This window comes from Castor canadensis, chromosome 12, assembly GCF_047511655.1.
Source record: "Castor canadensis chromosome 12, mCasCan1.hap1v2, whole genome shotgun sequence".
In the NCBI taxonomy this organism is placed as follows: domain Eukaryota; kingdom Metazoa; phylum Chordata; class Mammalia; order Rodentia; family Castoridae; genus Castor; species Castor canadensis.
The window spans coordinates 20436798-20458598 of record NC_133397.1 but is presented as its reverse complement, the minus strand read 5'-3'; the positions used below and the strand labels follow the sequence as shown (position 1 = coordinate 20458598).

Here is a 21801-nt window from a genome sequence, read left to right as displayed (position 1 = left end):
TCCACAGTTACATTTTACAGACTGCGGAACATAAACCTTTTATTTTGAAAAAATAAACCTTAATGGATCTTTCTGCACCAAAGGCATGGTCTCTAGAAAACTGTAGTTTCTGTGTTTTCATAAGATAGAGATGCCAGATGGGGGTCCTGGAACCCAGTCTGGTCCCCTCAGGAGAAGTCACTGAAGAGTCCATAGGCCAAGGGAAAATGCTGTGTGCTAAACTGCCAGGCAGGTGCTCAAGGGCCAATGAGAGACTTGAGGCCTAGAAGACACAAGCTTCTGCTGTTCGGCTTACAGAGTCCTCTTGAACTTCACGCAAGACTGTAGCTGGTCCTTCTGTAGGAAGCCAAGGAGAAAGATGGGTGAAGCAGGGTCTCTCCCCTGCCATGGAGCCCCATGGAAGTTTCTGTGGTGTTCCTTGTCTTCCGTCACCCCACCCCCACCCCCTCCCTTTGCAGCCCTGTTCCTCTGAGTCCCGTCAAGCAAGTCCCCATCCACTTGTGATTGCTGGAGTGGAAGACACAATCTCGGTATTACTCTGCTTACAAGTCTGAGGCCAGTAGCACTGAGAAGGGGCTTGTGATGCCACTTGCTGCCACTGTGTGGTTCTGGGTGTGGGCACATGCTTGTTTTGTAAGTGCACATGAGCATCTGCTGGACTGGACGTGTGTATGTGGCAGGCAGCAGAAGTTCCCTGAGTGCATGTTTGGCCCCGGCCCTGTGCTGGGCTCTTGGAATTCAAACGTGAATAAAATGCTTCTAAGATTCTCCACGTTCTCCTGAGAAAAACACAGTGGACAAATCCTTCCCACGCAGTGGGATTGGTGCTCTGGTAGGGGAAGGACAAGGTCAGTGAGCTGCTTAGTCGTGAGAGGAAAAGCAGGTGGCATCTCCTAGGTTTTGGCTCCAGGGCAGACAATGGTGCCATTCACTGAGATGGGGAAGATTTCAGTTTAGGGCTCATTAAGACTGACATGCTTATGGGATAGCAAGGGCAGATGTCCAGGCAAGAGTGGCTTGTGGACTGAGATCTGAAAGAAGCACAGGGTGGAGGACAGCTTCAGGAGTCGTCAGTTGTGAGGTACAAGTAAGGGAGACACATGGGGATACAGAGAGCATAGGGGGTGCCCTCACACACCCCCATGCACCAGTGGTCCAAGAAGACGACTGTGAAGGGGGACTAGAGAGAAGACAATCAGGAGCAAATCGTGTCACTTTGCAAAGCAAAGGCACAGCACCCAACTGAGTTGCACTGTGGATCTGCAGCCTTAGTCACTCAGGCCTCTGCATGTCTGTGTGTCCCCAGGGTCATAGCCCTGCCTGTGTACCCGTGTATGCTGGCTGCCCACCTTCGAAGGCTTAGCTGGCAGGAGGTGTCCTGGGTTGGCACCTTGGCAGTGGGTCCAACCATAAGGATGCACAGACCAGTGAGGATCATGCAGGTGGGCACAGCACCAATAAGGACCTTGAGGGTAACCACCACCTCCTCCGCCTGCTCACAGGCTCCTGCCTTATACCCTGCAAACCTAGAGAAATGCCACCCCATGCATCCAGTCAGGGCTGTTGAGCCTGGTTCCCTAGGTGCAGGGGTCATACATACCCAACCCCGGGTCTCCTGAAACTTGGCTAGATCAGCCTAAGTATGAAAGGAGGAGAATGAAGGGGACCAGGGAAGTGCTCAGAGAGAGCTGAGAACACAAAGTGTACCCAAAGGGGTACAGTTCCCGAGAAGGGCCTCCAGTCATATGCACAGGGCAACCTGGGGAAGTAGCCCCCCCACACCACAGAGCACAGTCTGTGCCCCAGACTCGTGTGTGGCTTCTGGCTAGGTACAGCGGGGGCTGTGCTTCCCCTCCCCCCCAATCTACCAGTCTTTTGTGTCTATGGTGTATCCCAACACAGGGACTGACTCCAGACTCAGGGTGGAGATGCCCAGGGCGCCTGCTCCTGAAAGCTTGGTGAAGAAGACGTAGGACGAGTAGAAGATTGTCTCCAGACCCAGGGCACGCTGATGCTTCAGCTGGAAGTCATCCACTACGTCTGGCAGCATGGACCTGGGGACAGGTATAGGGTGAGCCCTCTTTATTCTCCTGAAAGCCAGCAGCTTGGGAGTCCACTGGGGGACAAGACTGAGCCATAGTGTTCTCTGCTCAGGACTGGCCCACAGCCAGCCAGGAGTCTGTGTGTTTGTATTCTCCAGCATTCCTGCTGGTGGTGCCCTTCCAGGAGGGCTCCAAGGATGGAGGTTGTGCCCTGCCCCTTCCTGTCCCATCTCCTGCACAGGCTGAACACAGGGGACCTCAGACAGCAAGTCGATATGTGGGAAGCAACAGGCTCCCACTCCTCTTCCCTCACCCAGCTTACCAGGGTAGCAGCAGGGACACAGCAATGCTCATGCCAGAGAAGAAGGCCACAGTATATGCCACGGGGGCTGTGGGCACAGCTGCCAGCAAGATTGAAAAGGGCACCATCGCCTGGAGAGACAGACCCCCAAGCCGGTCCCTCCACCTGCTCCCTAGGCTTGTCCTTCCATTCACACCCTCAGCCCAGTGCCAGGTGCTGCCCTGCCAGCATAAGGAGGCTCAGGCTCCATGGCTGCCTCCCCACCCGCCCCAGACCCGCTGACTTGCCACACTCACACAGATGCCAAAGGCTGATGTCCTCTTCCCAAATCGCTGGAGAACCCGCTCCCACAGTGGAGTGCTAAGCACGGCTGAGACCTGTGAGCAGACTACATCTTCACACCAAGGCCCTGTCGTCAGTGCCTTCTCCCAGATTTCAGAGCCCTGGCTTTTAGGTGGGCTTGTTCTTGGTTTAGACCGATAGCTATTAACTTTGACCCTGGCCCCAATTCCACCCTCTGCTGCTGTGACCAATGCAAAGTCCAGAATGTTGACCACTAGAATTCTGGTCACACATGTCCCCAACTCAGGCCCCTCTGCCATTCACCACCCAGGTCCCCTCACCAGGATGGTTAACACCAGGTTCTGGACATGGTCATGTAGCCGGGTAGCATGTGTACAAAACAGGACCAGGTAGTTCTGCTCCACCTGAGGAGGTGGACAGGAAGTAGGCATGTGCAAGGAATGACAAATTCAGAAGTTAAGGGTGACAAGGTCTCAAATATGGCCTGTCCTCTGGGATCATGAACTTGGATAGATGCCACCATCATCCAATCACCCCCACAAAGGACACTTATCCCCAACATAGACATAAGCACCAATCCTAGTCCACCATCACCCCTTGTACAGCTAAGAAGATCAGGTGCACTTGCCTAAACTTCTGGAAATGTGAGAGGAAACCATCCCAGACACCATCAGCTTCCTAGGGTCTGGGTCCCTCAATCCCACACCCCACATCTCTGAGCCATGTGCTCTTCCTATAAAACTTGAGCCTGATTCTGCTGTGATGAACTGAGACTGAATGCTGAGCCTCTGCAAGTTCAGTGTGGCCAGAGCCAATCAAGTGGGGACCACTTGGCTAAAGGTACCTGAATGGCAGCTGAAATGAACAGGAAGGAGGCCACCAGAATCACGTAGGGTGGGTGCCGGGTAGTGAGGCTCAGCCCAGCTAGGAAGCTCAAGCTTTGGCCTGAGGCTGGGACGGAGGGCTCTGCAATACAGGAGGTGACATCTTGGCTTGGCAGAGTTCAAAACCTATCCCCAACAGGAGTTTCCCCCAGCCTCTGCCTCCTGTGCCCTCACTGCAACATACCTGGCTGCTCCTTCACGCCTAGGCAGAGCAGACTGCCACACACAGGGTAAGTTACAGCAACCACAGCAGCTGCAATGGAGTAGAGACGGGTCTGCAAGACAGGGCAGAACCGGGCTGCAGGTGACTATTCCAACCCATGGAGGCTGGGAGCCGAGGGACCCACACCCTAAGCCCAAGGATGCTGGGTTCCCCTCCTTTGGGCCACCCAGAAAGGTACATAGGCCCAAAATGTTCTTTCCACATCTCCTTTCGCTCACCCTGTGCCTCCTGCGTGGAACAGAGGCATCTGGGGGTCAGTGCCCTCACTCACTCATCTTACTCAGAAAACGTGTACATGTGTTGCTGCTGACTTCTGCATACTAGCCCCTGAGGTTGCAATGATGATGAAGTGATCCCTGTCCATTCACAATAAGGCACTGCTGAGAGTGTGTGCATGGGGAGGTGGGAGAGGACAGACACAGATCCAGAGGTAGTCAGTTACAGAAGGATGATGCATGATGACCCAGATGAATTTCCCAGGGGAAATACAGAGATACTAAAATGCATATGAAGACATGCGTGGAGCCAGGCATGGTGGTGCATGCCTATAATCCTAGTTACTTGGGAGACAGACACAAGAGGATTGAAAGTTTGAGGCTAGCCTGGACTACATAATGAGACTGTCTAAAAAAAAAAAACCAAAAGGAAAATAATTCATTTCCATCTGTGGTGGTGAGGGCGGGGGCACCAATTCAGGGTGGGGAAGAGAACTCAGCATTGAAGGGCTCTGCGCACAGTGAGCCTTCTGCCCCCTCCCTGAAAGGCCCCTTCCCACCCCTGCTTGGTGCCTCCCTTACCCATCCCTTCTCTGGGGTGGGCCGCCTCCTCTGCAGATGGACTGCCCATCTGTTGTTTTATGTCCAGAAGGAACCAGAAGGAGGAAGTATGGGCCAGAACTTGGAACTCATAAACTCAGCTAGAGGAGCAGGGAAAGAATGAGGATATAGTGAGCCCCCAAAGATGATGATAGGGCCCAGAGAGAAGCAGCCCTGGAGGAAGGAGGGAGTCCTGCAGAGGGGGTCCTGGCACCTTGAGGACTCACTGCATCTGGAGAGACAGTAGCAGGCCTGGAGAGCACAGTGTCCTCACACTGCTGAGACCTGTGGGCACTGGACACGATCAGTCCATGGACAGTGGCTCCTATCAGGGTCCCTGCCATCTCCATGGTCATCCCTTGAGGCACAGTATACACAATGTGACGGAACAAGCTGTGGGGTTCCAGGGGCAGCACCCTCCCACTATATCCCCGGGCTACACTCACGGTAGGCAGTGGCAGAGTCCCGCTCCCTGGGGATGGGGGTGAGGATCATAGTGAGCGCTGTGTAGGGTACCTGAAAGAACTGGGGTGACCCGACCAAACTTAGCATGGGCCCCACCACCCAGACTGTCAATAATAGAGCTCAACTTCCATTCTGCCCTGCAAAGGCTTGCAACCCAGTGGCCAGGCTGACACATCCCTGCTGGTCTCCTGAAGCTCAAATTCAGGGGCTCAAAAGCAGGAGAGGGGACTTCAAAGGCATCTGGTCTCTTTAGTGGTAGGCTTCTGGCACTGGTGGACAGGTAAGGGCAGTGTGTCTGTGGCTCCCACCCTCCCACCCCCAGTAGTAGCATGGTCAAGCAATGGGGTTCACCAGAACCAGGCCCAGGAAGGGAGGCCCCTGCTTACCGTAGCCAGGGCCTGAAACAAGCAGTAGAAGGTGGTGTACCAGAGGCCACGCAGGCTGGTGAAGGGGGGCAGGAACCACAGGAAGAAGTAGGCCAGGGCGATGAAGGGCATGCAGCCCAGCGCCCTGCAGAAGCACAGCTGAGGTGCAGTGCCTGCAGCACCAGACCAGGGCCCAGGGCCCAGCAGGGGGCAACCTCACTCCTCCTCCCTTGAGGAGCCCTGGACTGGAGCTGTCAAGTCGGGAGCGATGGCGATGGGGAGAAACAAGCGGAGTGGAGACTAGGGGAGCTCTGGCTGGTACACTCAGGTGGTGCCATTCCCTGTATTAAGAACACTGAGGGACTTGGGATGTAGCTCAGATAGCATGTGCAAAGCCCTGAGTTCAATCCCTGGTGCCAACAAAATAAAAGGGCAAAGGACCCTGGGGCAGTCCAGCCTGACCACTAAGCCACAGCACAGGCCAGACCTGGGATGGTGGAGTCTTGTCTAGTCTGTGCCAAGTGGTGAGGGACAGTCCCTAAGAAAGGCTCTGAACCACAGCACCCCTCACAGTGTGACCCAGTGCACCTAGTATATTGTCCAGTCTTGTCCCCTAACATCCATGGGTATCCACTAAGAAACAGGCTGCGATAAACGGTGACTGCAGGGCCAGGGATGGATGCCAGTATCTTAAGCACCAAGGGGCTGCTCACCAGGGCATGAGTCGTCCAGACCCTGTCCTCCTGCTTTTGTTGATGAAGAACCCGGCCACAGGGTCAGCAACTGCCCCAGATACCCTCCCTCCAAACAGGACCAGTGAGGCTTGGGCAGCAGGGATCTGCAGTGAAGAAAGGGGCGGTGGCAGGGAGCTAACCGTTGCACACTGGCACTTTCCCTCTTCACTCTGTCCAGTCACTTTTGAGAAACCTCGAGAGACCCTGATCTGGAGGTGACTCTGAGCAAGAAGGGTGCACCTAGGTTGACAGAGGTAGACATTTTGTTTCACAATAAAAATGTCCAATTGGTTTTTCTGACTGCATAAATGATATACTCACTACAAAAACATTCAAATAGTACAGAAAAACACTAAGCAAAGCTTACCTGAAATCCTACCAGCCTGAGACAACTTCCAGAAGCATTTGGATGGTCATTTCTTTCATGCATTTATGTGCATTTGACATTTATAATTTTATATAAATGTGATCAGATCAGTGTCATTTAAAAAAGCATGAGTACCTTATTTTAACAATTATTTCTTGCTTACCTCCTGTCCACTAGCATTCCATCCTACAGCCAACATAAGCAACGTGGTGTGTCCTGTAACTTTCTCTACCCTTCTATGTTAATCATGTAGACACATATATGCATACCCATGTACACACACATACATGGAGCATGTCTAAAATGGGATCCTTTCCCTATTACTAGCTCTCATTTTCCCACTGCACACAAGCTGTGATAAACACCCATGAGCAGACGGCCCTCAACAGCATTTGGGTTTTTTGCTAAGTTTGGGTCAAACTTTCCAAGGATGGTAAAAGTAGAAGTTTGGGCGAGGTGGCAAAACAAAGAAAGATGGGAACAGGAGAACCACACTCACCTGTGCCACATCTAGCAGGAAGAGCTGCAGGTAAAAGGCTGAGGCGCTGGAGGCCACCTGGTTGGGGACCCCACCAATGCCGTAACACACCTTTGTACAGAACGAGAGGCGACCACCTCTGCTGTCCTGGGGGAGACACAGGAATTAGTCCCCCCTCCCCCAAACACAAAACATTTCCCCATACCGCACGGTTTCCATCCACATCCTGAGGTCCCTATGGTGTTTCCAACAACATCTTAGTCCTGTTTTGCCCCCAAATCATCCTAAGGCGGAGTAGAGAACAAAAAAAAAGACTAAACCATGCCCTGCAAACCTTTCCTGGTGGGAAGTCCTTCCGCACATCCCCCTGCACCTCCACGCTGTAGCTTGCTTTATTTATGGAGTCACCAATCAGAGTGAACTGTGGACCAGGAGACCTGGGCTGGTGTCCCTTCTTTCAGCTACTCCCTGTCTTGTTTCCTCATCTGTCACCTGCAATATTTCTGCCAACTTCCCAACATTATTGAGATAAGGAAAATGAGAACCATGGTGCTGAGAAGTGACTGTTGACTGACTTCTGCAAGCCTGGTGTGAAACCACTGGCAGCCTGAAATCAGATATGGTGAGAGAGCACTTACACCAGAATCAGCAAATGTTAGCCACTAGAGCTTTCCCTTTCTTTTCCTGGACAAACTGACAGATTGTTTCCCTTTCTTTTCCTGTAGATACTGTTTATCAGCCTACACCTGACACTAATGTTTGTGAACCTGTGTGTGTGTGTGACAAGTCCTAAGGCATCCAGCCAACTCCCAACTCAGATATCTTACTGCTTACTCAGTCCCACACAGATGCCTGACAAGCATCTCAACTAAGCATGGCCGGTCAAAATACAATTCCTTGCTTTCCATCCTGCTGTCAAATCAGCTCGTAACCCTGGTGTCCCCACCTTGTTACACAGCACCATTGAGTGCTCAGGGGCTCAGGCCACAAACCCAGGATTCCCCCTTTCCACTCCCCTGTCTAATCTATCAGCGACAGCCTCCTGTGTGGCTTCTCTGTTTCTGCTTTGGTTTTTTACGTTTGACTCTCTACCCGCAGCCAGTGATCTTTCAATAATGAAGATCAGCTCATGTCTGCTCTCTGTGTAAAACCCTCCAACAAGTCACATTACAGTTGGAATCAAACTCCCAAGTCCTGTTGGGTGCCAGTGGCTCACGGGAGGCTGAGATCAGGAGAGTCGTGCTTCAAGGCCATCTTGGGCAAATAGCTCATGAGACCCCCATCTCCAAAACTAACCAGGGCAAGAAACAGACTGGAGGTGTGGCTCAAGTTGTAGAGCACCTACTTTTGTATGTGTGAAGCCCTGAGTTCAAACTCCAGTCCCCAAAACAAAACAAAACCTCATGTCCTCATAACAGCCTCCAGGAGCTCACTCAGTCACTCAGCTCCCATTTTCTTACCCACTGCACTTCAAATGGCTCTCCTTGGGTGAGGGGCTTCCTATGTTCAAAATGACAGAGACCACTGCTGCTTCAGGGCCTTTGTGTTTACCATTTCTCTTGCCTGGAGGACTTTCCTGTGTCTTGGAAGAACAGACTCTTTCTCACTCAGGTCTGAGTTTAAATGGTGCCATCTAAGGCATATTTCTTGACTACCCAAGCCTCTCACCTACACTTACTGTGTGGTGTACTCTCATTTGTTTTCTGCCTCTCCCCAGTGGAGTGCAAGCTGTCTGAGAGCACGAGCTGCCCTTCACTCTCTGTGGTGCCTCTAGCACCTATGACCATGTGTGGGACACAGGAGGTGCTCAGTAGGTTTTCTTTGAAGCATAAATGACCACAGTGTAAAGTGCTATTTTTTCAAGAGATGCTGGGGATCCCTCCTTCTCATCTTTTGGGATGGAAGCGGGTAGAAGACGTCCGGGGCTTTGCCCATTTCTGTATCTTGTGGAGCCCATAAGCAGGCTCTCTTGAAGGGAAGGTCTTCCCAGATAAGGGTTTATCGCACCCCTTGCACACTCTTCCTACCCACAGGAGAAAACCACACTTAAGGCAGGATGTGTGCTTTTTCTGACATTTGTGTAATATTTCAGCTCCAGAAAAGTTTAATAAGCAGAATTCAACAGAACAGCCCTACCCCCACAATGGGTTTTCTTGTGTCCTCCTAAATGGGCCCCTCCAAGTTTTTAGAACACAGAAGACCTCCCCCCAAAGAAACTCTGGCTGAAAGGAGAGATGAGAGGCACTGTTTGGAATCTTCAGAATGACAGTTTTACCAGTTTACATCACAAGCCCTTCATACCCCACCGAGTAAAAGTTTACAGACAAAGCAGCAGGATGCAAGGTGACCTGTGTGAGGTGCCCACCCTTGCTAAGGTTGTCTCATTCCTAAAATTCGGATAAACACCTTAGAGGGTTGCTAGGAGAATTCAATGCTAACACTTCATGGGCAAAGTTAAATTTTCCTTCTTGCCATTAATCTCACCCCAAATTTCTAAATTTCCCTGGAAAGTTAAGCGTCCCCAGAGGGTCTCCTTCCCTCACTTTTTTCTTTTCTTCTTCCCAGTGCTAGGTATGGAACCCAGGGCCTTGCACATGCTAGGCAAGTGCTCTACCACCGAGGTACAGCCACAGCCCCATCCCCCTATTTTTTATTTAAACAGATGGGGTCTCACTATCTTACCCAGGCTGGCCCCAAACTCCTGGGTTCAAGGGTCCTCCCACCTCAGCCTCCGCAGTAGCTGGCACTACAGGACCGCCATGGCACCCAGCTCTGTTTCTTTGGTGGGGGGCACAAACCTTTGCTCTGAGATGCCTGACAATAAGCAGGGTCAAGATGGGAGACTGAGGGGCTCTGGGAGCTCTACTCTGCCACTTTACACTTTTCTATCTCAATAAACTCTTCCGCTTTACACTTTAACAACAACGAAAAAGACGGGGGCCTGAGTAGGTGGTCAGCTGAAGCCACAGAAGGCCTTGACTATGGGTCTTGGTGGCGATGTTACCTTCAGTGTGACCCAACCCAGCGGTCCCTAAGTCCTCTCCAGCACGGCACGGGCCAGCATGCAGGGATGCAAAGGGCTTGAGGACACCTCTCGCTTCCCACCTGCCCTGGACGGCACCCCTGGAGCCCAGTGCCAGGTCATCCCTGGGGTCAGTCTCTCCAGGGAGCGCCTGGTGTCTGGGCAACACCAGGGTCTGAGAGAGAGACGATCACAGGAGCTGCCTGGAGTTTTGGGGAGGGTGGCAGCCCCGCGTGTGCCCCTGGAAGTCCTGCCCTGCCCGCCAGGGCGAAGGAGACCAAAGGCGGCGTGGACAAGAGCCCTGGCCTGAGAATCAGGACATGGGACACTGGCCGGGTCCTGCTCGGACGTGGTTTCCCGTCCCATTCTCTTCGGGGTGGCCCAGTGTCCTCCACCTCCCTGTCGCCCCCCCTGGCGCTCACCGAGCGGGGCTCCTCCGAGCGGGGCTCCTCCTCGGCGGGGACCGGGGTGGGCTCCGGGGGCGCCGCCATCGCGCGCAGCAGCTCCGCTCCGACTGCGCCGGTTGCGCGGGTGGACCGGCGTGCGCGCGGGAGGGGGCTGAGTAGGCGCGGCGAGGGGCGGGCCGCCCGCACCCCGGCACCCCGCACCCGCCAGGCGCACCGTTTCATTTCTCCAAGGGGAGCCAAACTCGCTGCGGGGCGGAAGAAGGGGAATGGGGGGTAAGTCCCTGGGGACCGTTTTCCTGCGCGAACGAGTGCGTTGCAGCCCAAAATCCTCCAGCTAAATCCCCGGGAGGTGAAAGCTAGCAGCAGATTCAGTTCATTTAAAAAAATGAGGCCAGACGCGGTAGCTCAGAGAATCCTAGCTACTTGGGAGGCCGAGATTGGGAGGATCGCGTTTTGAGGCCAGCCCTGGCAAATGTTTGCGACACTCCCAGCTCAACCAGTAGCTGGGCATGGTGGTGTGCTGTCATCCCAGCCATGGATGGGCATAAGGGCAGACCCTATCTCAAAAAAAAAAAAAAAAAAAAACTTAGCAAAAGAATCAACTTGGTGATACTTAGATTATGAGTGAACAGGCCTTCAACCTGCTAATTTAACAGCTAATGCCTCGAGTACACATTTTTCAGCCTCTGGTACAAGATCGGTATAGACCTCAGTGTAAGGCTGCAACAATAAAACCCTTCACACACAATAGGAGCAATCTTTGTAATATTAGCTTAGACAATTGCTTCTTAGGACACCGAAGGCACAAAGTGGATTATATCAAAACGAAAAAACCACCCTGTCAAGGATTTCAACACGTGAAAAAGCCACCCACAGAATGGGAGAAAAATATTTGCAAATTATAAGGAACTTGTATTGGGATGTATAAATGACTTTCACAGGGCTAGAGGAGTGGCTTAAGTGGCACAGTGCAAGAGTGAGGCCCTGATTTCAAACCCCAGTACCACCAAAAAATAAATAAGTAAATAACTCTCATAATAGAAAAACAATCCAAGTTTTAAATGGACAAAGGAATAGATATTTCTGTAAAGATATACAAACAAACACTAAGCACATAAAAAGATGCTCACACTATTAGAATAAAAATCAAACTACAATGAGGTACCACTTCACACACAATAGGGCAATTATAGCAATAATTGAAGAGATGACAGGGCTGGCAGAGTGGCTCAAGCAAGCCTGAGTCCCTAAACTGAAATCCCAGTGCCTCAAAAAAACAAAAAGCAAACGCTGGTGAGGATGTACAGGAATCATAGCCCTCGCACACTGCTGGCAGCACTTGAACTAGAGGCTGCCCTTTGGAAAAGTTTGGCTTGTCCTCAAAATGCTAACCACTTACTATAGGACCCAACAATTCCACTCTATGTAGAAACTCTAGAGAATTGAAAACGTGCCCACACGAAAACTAGCATGTTCACTAGCAGCATTATATATACATACATGTCCATATTTCATGAAGGTATGAAATAGCCAAATAAGCGAAATGACTCAGGTTATGGATACATAAAATGTGGCAGATCTACACAATGGACTACTATTGTAGGAATGAAGGTTGTGTTGCACACCTGTAATCCCAGGCTGAAGCAGGAGGACCTTCAGTTCAAGGCCAGTCTACTACAGAGTGGGACAGTTTTCTGTTTCTTTGGTGCTGGGGATCTAAACCAGGGCCTTGCACATGCTAGGCAAGCACTTTACCATTGAGCTACACACTTAGCCTTGGATCCTGTCTTTAAAAAAAAGAGGATCAGAGGGGTAAATAAATGCTATACCACATACACCAAAGATGAACCTTGAAGACATTATACTAAGAGAAAAAAGCCAGTCACCAAAGACCACATGTTGTAGACTACAGTTGAAATGTCATGGTTGTACAGCCCTGTGAATATACTCTACTGGAAACCACTGACTCCCAAACTTTTTTTTTTTTTTTTTTTGTGGTACTGGGGCCTGAACTCAGGATCTACACCTTGAGTCACTCCACCAACCCTTTTTTCAAGATAGAGTCTTGCAAACTATTTGCCTGGGCTGGCTTCAAACTTCGATCTTCCCTCTCTGTCCTCTGAGTAGCTAGGATTACAGTTGTGAGCCACTGGTGCCTGGCTGGCTTTTTATTTTTTTGACACAGGGTCTCACTGTGTATCTAAGACAGACCTGGAACTAATGTAACCAAGGCTGGCCTTCTGCACTTCCTAAGTGCTGGAATTACATGTGAATACCACCATGTCTGGGGCATGGCTTCACTTTTTTTTTTTGATGGTACTGGGAATTGAACTCAGGGCATCACTTACTCAGCAGGGACTCTACTATTTGAGCTACTCTGTCTGCCCTGCTAATGTTGGTTATTTTTGAGATAGGGTCTCACTTTGTGATCTTATTTGAACTTCCCTGCATAGCTGGGATGACAGGTGTGTGCCACATAGAGATGGGGTTTCCCAAATTGATTCCTTGCTATGTAGGCTCAGCTGTCCTTGAACGACCCTCCTGCCTCTGCCTCCCAAGTGCTGTGATGGATGACAGCTGTGTACTACATCAGCTGTCCAGGCTGGTCTTGAACTACTAGGCTGAAGTGACCCTCTTGCTTTAACCGCCCACATGCTGCGCCAAGTGTGACCTGGCAGTACAACTATCGTGAGACCCCAAGTCCAACTATGCTGAGACTGCAGATGAACGACATGGGAGGTTGACAATTTTCATGGAGTTGATCTACCAATCCTGAATTGCTGCTCTCTGGACTTCTGCATGGGAAATAAAATTTTATTATTTTGTAAGCATTATGATTTTGAATATTTTATAACAGCTAAATCTGGTCCTACAGAGTACCATATTCACTCTGTAACAAGTCATTCCTTATGCCTTAATTCCTTAACCTACACACATAGGTATCTTTTGTTTCCTTGATTACAGTAGAAAGACTAGTTAATACAGGTGCTAAAATATTTAATTCCTTGGATATTAAAACATAAACTAAGCTGGGCACTGGAAGCTCATGGTTGTAATCCTAGCTACTCAGGAGGAAGAGATTCAGGAGGACTGAGGTTCTAAGCCAGTCCAGGCAAATAATTCACAAGACCCTATCTCAAAAAAACCCATTGCACAACTTAGAATGTAACACATTTATACATGGAAGCAATGCTAGGAATCTCCCTGTATTGCTATCCTTATTTCAACTAGCAAAAATGCTTTTGTCTTTCTTATTATTGTTTATACTCTCTCTTCAACAAAATTAGAGGTAAGGGCAGAACAGATTCTGCCTGAAAGTGAGGGGGGGAGCAGGGAGGAGAGGGAGGAGAAATGGCCCAAATAATGTATGCACATATGAATAAACGAGAAAAAAAAAAGGTGTAGGCTCTGAGTTCAAACTCTGATCCCCCCCCCCAAAAAAAAATTAACTGAAGTTTCTCTGGATAATCTACTGGGGGTCGAACTTGCCTCACACTTGCTAGGAGGTCTCAACTTTTTGCCTGGGCTGGCCTCAAACCTGATCTCCACTCCATGAGTAGCTGGGATAACAGGCTTGCCTGGCAACTCATCATTTTTAAATGCATCTGGAGCAGGTTTGGGAGTTCATCCCCAATACCTGCACTTCATTGCATATACAATTTTAAGTTTGAAAGAAAGCACAGGTTAAAAAATCAGTTTTTACTGCACATATATTTTTTTCAGGTGCTGGGATCAAAGGCATTCCCTTCCCCCCAATGACAGAACTTCCTCCCACCAGGCTCCAGCTACTAAAGGCTCCCCCACCTCCTAACAGCACCATGGCCCTGGGGGATACTGAAGATCCAAACCGCTTTTTAATAACACGTGAAAGAACGCACGTGAAAAGGCTATTTACTGGGCTAGGGAATTACTCAAGTGTGGAACACCTGCCTGGCGAGCGTGAGGCCCTGTGTCCAATCCCCAGTACCACAAAAAAACAAAACAAAAAACCACCTAAACAAAATGGTATTTGTGGTTCTCTCTTAATGGTGGAATAACAAGTGATTTAAAGATCACCTTAGGATATTTGCATTTTATACTTTCTACAATGACTATGAATAGAATACATTTAAAACAAAATGACAAAGAGCCGAATACTAATCTACTGAATCACTTCTAGTTGAGGATCTGAACAATTTTTTTTTTTTTCTTGGTGGGAATCAGGTTTGAACTCAGGGCTTCACATTAGGAAAGCAGGAATTCTACCTCTTGAGGCACACCTCCTGTCCATTTGCTCTGTTTTTGGAGATGGGGTATTGAGAACTATTTGCCCGGGCTGGCTTTGAACTGTGATCCTCTCAATCTCAGTCTCCCAAGTAGCTAGGATTACAGACATGAGCCACTGGTGCCCAGCTAGGATTTGAAATTTTTTTTTATCTAGAGGTTGTACTTTGAAAGAGAAAGAACAAAGGAGCAAACCCTACTAACAAGCCTTCATGATAGTTCAGCTGGACACAACAGATTGTTTGGACTATTTATGTTTTAGTTTTTGAGACAGGGTCTACTATGTAGCCCAGGCTGCCCTAAAACTGTGGTCCCCCTGTGTGCTTGGTTTCTAGGACTGCACCACCACAGCAAGCACAAAGGATGATTTAACAAACACAACCATCCAGTTGTTACTAAAAAATCACATTTTTATATTTCTGAGTATTAAGTAAAGGTAACAATGGTTAAAGCAAAGGCATCTAAAATTCTTTAATTCTCAAACTGAATGAGTCAAACAAAAACAAATGCATTCACATGTAACTATTTTACAAGTGTAAGTTATTTCATAGATCCTTTCAACAAACAGTATTTCATCCTTGAGAGAACAGTTCTGTTAACCATTTGTAAAAATATTGCACTCAAAATACTTTAAGGCACTGAAATAAATGCATATTTACCAAATTATCAATACACTGAAGCATCAAGAAAAGTATACTGAGATTTTTGAACTTTGATAATGCATAGTAATTTAACCAGGAATTCAGAACTTGTATAATTAGAAATGTATTTCTAAATTGTCTACTCTAATTATTTCAAGAAACTGATGACAGTTTTGAAATAAACGTTTACGTCAAATTGCATTCCACACCGAAGATGTTTACTGATTTTCTTTTCTTTGGCAATTTCTGTTTTCCAAAGTCAACCGCATTAAGGATTCTATACAATTTAATTAACAACTAAACTTAAACTTTCAAGGAAAAAGCTTTTATCAGATGATTATCCTTAGAAAACCCTTGAGAATACTAGTCACATTAACGAAAGTTTTCACAGTTAAAAAAAAAAAATGAAGGTTATTGCTGATGACAGTTCTTTCCCTATACGAACCTCTCACTGGAGTGTATTCTACATGTATACACAAGAACCTCCATTGTGCCCTCTGGGTACCTAATTATAAACTGAAAAACCCCTAAAGCAGGCTTTTCTGTAGGTACATAAAAAACATTCTCATAAAAGAGGCTCAGTACAGAAACACATGGAGAATCATATATTGATTGTAATTATACAAATAAAAATGCTTCATGATAATATGGAACATTTTCTTACAGATTAATAGACATATTTACAATAAGTTATTTTCTACAGCTGAAAGATAAGTTCATTTTTATTTTTCAGGATTCATTATGACATGGCTGTGTAAACATTACTGACAATAAATACTTATTTTCTACTACATACCTGTTCACTTCCTAGGGTAAAGGACAAAGGGAGAAAGCTCTCCTTAGTTCTCTGCCTTCCCAATGAAAAGACCTTTGCTATGTGGAAGGCTGGGAGCCATGAAGAGTCCTTAGAACAGACTGCAAACAGGAAGGATAAGGCAGGACAGTTCCCTTTTGTTTTCCTGAGCCTTCACTAAAAACCTCACTCGAATGCCTTAGCTCTGTCTCATCTGTGCTATGAGACAAAGTCCAGGTTTATGCCATGATTGCTTCAGGCTGAAGGGGGACAGACTAAGAGTCAACTGTAGGGGATGAGGACAAAACCTGAGGCATACTAGCTCCACTTCAGTGGAGTCTTCCACTGTCCACAGTAAAGCATACAGACTCTATGTTCTTGGAGAGAAGCTTAGTACAGGACTTCTTGGTAGAGTGGTACTTCTACCAAGCCTTAAGAATCACCCACAGTTCCAAATGCAGCGTTTGGGGACCCATTTTGGACATAAAGACTGATAGTGTTTGTGGTGGGTGGGAGGACCAGGCATTTTTGAAGATTCCCAAGTGATTCATTCTTACACTAAGGCTTCAGCATCACTGTGAACCATGGGCATATTCAGAGGTGTACAATGTCAGAACTTTTTCATAATCTTATGTACCTCTTTACATTCTCTCATCAACGTGCCAGTGGTGTCCTCTGGATGCTGCAAGATGTGTGGCATTGTAACAGAAGCAGATGAGAACCCACATTTCTTCATTAAGTCAGACAGGAAAGGTATTTGTAGAGAAAGAAATACAATGCTACTTTTCTCACTAAATCTTTTTATGCTTCTTAAGTGACTTGGGTCTCACTACATTGCCTCTTAACTTCTGGGCTCAATGATCCTCCTCTTATGTAGCCAGGACTTCAGGTACATTACTGTGCCTGGCTTGGAAATTAAATTATTTTAAAACTTGGAATTTTGGGTTTTTTGGCAGTAATGAGCAAGGCTTCACACTTGCTAGACAGGCTGTCTACTGCGTGAGTCATGCCTTCAGCCCTAGAAATTCTAATATAATATTGCTATATATAGCTCACATAAATATAAGGTCTTGAGACCAAAAGCTTTGTAGCATACATCCAACACCCTCTGAGCGTAACTGCTGATATGGGCCACTTAATTCTCAGCACACTCAATGTGTACTCCACTTTTAATGTGATTCAACAGATATTTGCAAAAGAGCTCCTTAAGCTTTTTTTTTTTTTTTTTTCCAAACAAGAAGGTTTAATCTGACTGAAATGCTGAAGTCTCACTAGTTCTGATTACAAAGCATGTTTTCCTTTGTGACATCAGAATGTAAAAATCCTCTAACATACAAACAGGTTGCCTCTGATATGTGATACAGAAAATTCACACTTTATGTGATTAATTTAAAAATATTTACAAATTAGCAATGTGACAAGCCAGGTATTAGATTCTAAGTGGGTGGTGGCAAAAGAATGGCTAACCCCAAATATCAGCTAAAAATAAATTTCTATTTTTGGGAATAAGTTCGGGTTCCTGGGGGGAGAGTGAATTTTTAAATTCCGTATTTAAAAGGTATAGAAATATGAGTAGGCAGATTGATAGATATTATATAAACTTCAAAATTTATTTCTAAATGAAAATATATCTTAGATACTGTTGCCAAATTAATATATATCTTGCCAGGACAGAGGGAAAACTGAGGAGACTTTGAAGTTTAGATATAGCTATGATGAAAATAGTTCCTTCCAGTCTTTTGAGTATATCCAAGTTATAAAATAATTATACTGATTTATTTTTATTTTTTTTGGTGGCACTGGGGTTCTTACCACTTGAGCTACAACATCAGCTCTACACTGATGCTTTTAACCTGCCTGTATTATAATGTATTGTTTTTTAAAAACTCTGAGCCAGCAAACATTTATATAAATACCTGCTGTTTGAAAATGGTGTATGAATGGCTAATATCATGTGTATGAATGGTTTCTAGTCATGTCACTTTCCTAACATAATTATTTTGATAGCACTCAAATCAGAAGTCCAGCGAATCTGACTTCTTTCTCCTACTTTTGCATGTCCACTTCCAACCATTTCTCTCCAAAATTTCCACTTTGTTTCTTAAAAATCAATACTATGAAAGTTTTCTGAAAGGTTCAGTAGTCTTTTTGAGTCTCTGAATGATTACAGCATTCTGTAAATCTGCTTCTTCCAGAGTGAGTGTCTCATCTAGCAATCTGAGGGAAGGAAGAGCTGTTGCCAAGGAAAAGGGAGGACTTCTTTGAGATCCTTGGTATTTTTCGATGAAGTCTTTGATGTGACTTACTCTGAAAAACAGACAAACTATTAACACAGAATAAGCAAATTATTGTATGATGAGTTGTCATTTGGACTAGTCTTTTTCTCCTTTTTTTTTTTTTAATTTTTTGGTGGTACTCAGAATGGAACTCAGGGTCTTGTGTATGCTAAGCAAGTGCTATACCACTGAGCTACAGCCCAAATCTTAGACTATCTACATATTCCTATGTAAGGAATTACTGTTAAAGTATGACAAGGTTCCTTCATCTTTTAGAGACAGAGAATGAAATATTTACATATAAAACTACGAAGTCTGGAATTGCTTAAAGATGGCTCATTGTGAACTGAGTGATAGACCAATATATCTTCTTTGCTTTTGTGCATACCTAAGATTTTCTATAATAGAAAGGTTCCATATCTAACTGAATGGAACAGAAATAGTACTATATAACCACAGGTTGTATTTCCAATTAGGAAAAAATTTAACTCAGTGCAGATGGAATTTCAGTTAGTATAATGAGCACAGTTATTATAACTATAATGTTATATAATGATTATAATCTTAAATATAGCTCAAAGTTTTACTTACCTGTATGTGTGTATATTTAAATAGACTGTACCTGAAGCTGATCAAAACTAAGATACCATTGATTTTAAGACACATTACATATTATTAAACTTTCTTTAAATCCAGTCTATGACAAAATATTTTTACACTTGGAGTTTCTGTATTTGTTGAAAATGTACTTTCAGATTTAATTTAATAAATAACAAATCAATCATATGCTTCCATAAAATACAAAAACAAATAGAATAAAATAAGTTGACTACCCCTACACTTGAACATTATAGTCATCAAGGTACATGTTTTTCCACATAATAGCCACTCAGGATTGTTGGTGATATAAAATTTCCTTTTTTAATGCTAGGATTTGAACCCATGGCCTCATGCATGCTAGGCAAATGCTTTCCCACTGAGCTACACTCTAGCCAAATACACAATTGGTTTTAAAGTGCTCCACTACTGGCTCTGGATGGTCTTTCGTCTTGTTCTGCATGCTCTGAGGTAGATACTATAGCAAAGAAAACTGTGTCAAGCTTGCCAGATGGTAAACAACAGACCACAGGGTATATCCACTAAAATGGGGAGACACAAAAATATGAAAAAATGTACAACTCAAAATTAATGCAGTATGGCTTATCAGTTAACATAGAATTTTCCCATTCAGTCAAGTCACTATGTGTCACTCTATTACACCAAGAAAGTCTAGCACATGGGCACTATGTTTATTGGGGTACTCAAAATTGGGTAACTAAAAGCTAAAACTTACGTTGAGAAATGTAAATAGAAAAAGCAAGAAAACAAACATTAAAGGAACTGGGGAAAGATCTCTGGAGGGTTTGAGTGTGGTCTTAAAAAGGCGGACCAGCAGCCAGGTGCAGTGGCTCACGCCTGAAACCTGAGTTATTCATGACTTGGAGATTAGGAGGATTGTGGTTTGAGGCCAGCCAGGGTAAAAAGTCAGTGAGACTTGCCAGGACAGAGCTCTGTGGGGACTGTAAAAAGGAGGACCATGGTCCAGGCTGGCCCCAGCATAAAAGCAAAAAAAGTTGGGAATGTGACTCAAGTAGTAAAGTAGTAGAGCATTTGCCTGGCCAGTGCAAGGCCCTGAATTCAACAACCCCCAGAACCACAGAAAAAAAAAAAGAACAGAAGATTCTTGAAAAATAGCGGCAGGGGGATTCCAAGATGGCGGCTAGAGGTAGGAAGCAGAAAGCGAGCCTCCTATAGTGAAATCTTGGAGAGACGCTGGAGACACACTTTGCAGGCATAATCACCGAGAAAAGGCATAACTTTGACCCCTCCACATCTCCAGCCGGCGCAGAGAATCTCCACTTCACGTTAAACGGAGAACCGAGGTGGGCACCCGGGGCCGCCAGTGGCCGGCGCCCATACGGCTTGGGAAGACACGGACCAGGTGAGCTTCGCGGTACCGCGGTTCCCCCACAGACAAGCCTGGGCCAGAGCAGCATAGCCCCCTGGACAGACTGACCTCCACCCGGGAAAAAAAGAGAAACTGAGTACTAAGCAATAAGAACAGTTAAGACACGCTGGAAAGAGGGTGGGGCGCCCTGAGCGCTGAAGATTGGGGGAAGGGAAGCCTTCCCGGGACTGAAAATAAACGAGCCGGGCGGGCCGGAGAGGCTCTGGCGGGAGCGGGACGCTTGTGAGAGGAGGGAAGACCCACTTCCCACGTGAACTGTAAATAAACACGCAGGCCTGACAACGCGGGGCAGTGTCGCCTTTCCCAGTGCTTGGAAAGGGAAAAGCCTGTAGCAGAGGCCCCCCTCCCCCGCACAGGAGAACTCTGAGCAAACAAAGCCTGTGGGACCAGGTGAGTGTTAGCTCACCCCAGAGATCTGCATAAATAACGCCCGCCGGCTACAGGCTGAGAGCAGCAGGCAGGCGAGCCACAGTTGCAGATACCACTCTCAGAACTGCCTCCAGACGCTTTTTTTTCTTTTTCTCCCTACCTTTGATGAGAGAACAACCGAATTACACCTGCAAGCCGAAAAACTTACTGAAACTATTGCATTTGAACTGGGGACACTTGGTGGGGCTTTTTTTTTATTTTTTCTTCTGTGTGTGTGTGAGTGTAGTTTTGTTCTACTTTATGCATCCCCTTTGATGAGACAACTACAGAACAACATCTGAGGCACCAACTCCAGGACTGGAGATTAAGACGGACATCCAAATTATTAACACTGAAATTGCATTGCATATAAACTTGGAAGTTTTTTGGTTTTTTTTTTTTTTTTTAATTTCCTATTTTCCATTTTATTTTAATTCATTTTTATAAATAGATATTACTTTCATATACTTATTTTTTATTTTTTTTATCTTTGATTTTCAATCCTCTCTCTGTCTCTCTATTGTCTGTTCAGCTTACTGTCGATTAGTACACTAACACTCCCTGTTTATACCTTTGAAACTCTCTTGTCTGATACCTTGTTCTGCTTTCTCCCTCTTGTCTGTATATTTGTTTTCCCCTTTTCTTTAACTTCTTGCTTTCCATCTCAGCTCACTCTTCCGTTCTCAATATTACCATTGTTATTATTACAAGCTAGAAAATACTTAATTACACACAGTACAGGGACAGTAACAACACCAAGGACAATGACAGGAAGACAGAAAAAACAAGGAAACCAGTTTCCCCACAGCAAAAAATTAGTACAGGAACCAGAGGGGAATGAAGAGAACAGAAACTCAGAGCCAGACTCCAACAAAATGAAGATAAACTATGCCAAAGGACCCAATGAAGCCTACAAGAATAATTTAAAAGAAGACATACTACAAGTACTCAATGAGAATTTTATAGAGATGATACTGGATAGGGTCAACCAAAATGTACAGGAGAC

At 46.3% G+C, this 21801-nt stretch overlaps 2 protein-coding genes across 7 annotated transcripts in view; both read right to left on the bottom strand.

Moving 5' to 3' along the window:
* Nucleotides 1–22: 22 nt before the first annotated feature.
* Mfsd2b (MFSD2 lysolipid transporter B, sphingolipid) lies at nucleotides 23–10525 on the bottom strand. 3 transcript variants are annotated; one of them, XM_020159726.2, is made up of 14 exons: nucleotides 10422–10525; nucleotides 6999–7124; nucleotides 6112–6236; nucleotides 5420–5543; nucleotides 5015–5093; nucleotides 4796–4926; nucleotides 3715–3805; nucleotides 3491–3612; nucleotides 2967–3050; nucleotides 2640–2720; nucleotides 2365–2474; nucleotides 1911–2054; nucleotides 1350–1526; nucleotides 23–336 (listed from the first exon to the last, which is right to left on the bottom strand). In XM_020159726.2, the coding sequence occupies exons 1-14, from the start codon at nucleotides 10488–10490 to the stop codon at nucleotides 312–314; spliced, it is 1488 nt and encodes a 495-aa protein (XP_020015315.1). In that variant the 5' UTR covers nucleotides 10491–10525; the 3' UTR covers nucleotides 23–311. The 3 variants fall into 3 exon arrangements, with proteins under 3 accessions (XP_020015315.1, XP_020015317.1, XP_073905375.1); XM_020159728.2 differs by lacking the exon at nucleotides 1350–1526; XM_074049274.1 differs by lacking the exon at nucleotides 2967–3050.
* Nucleotides 10526–15115: 4590 nt separating this feature from the next.
* Nucleotides 15116–21801, bottom strand: part of Ubxn2a (UBX domain protein 2A) — a 42354-nt gene continuing 35668 nt past the window's right edge. For all 4 annotated transcript variants that reach the window (XM_074049269.1, XM_074049267.1, XM_074049270.1 and 1 more), the window contains one exon: nucleotides 15116–18410. In XM_074049269.1, the coding sequence (XP_073905370.1) occupies nucleotides 18218–18410 (193 nt within the window). In that variant the 3' untranslated portion in view covers nucleotides 15116–18217. The remainder of the gene's footprint in view (nucleotides 18411–21801) is intronic.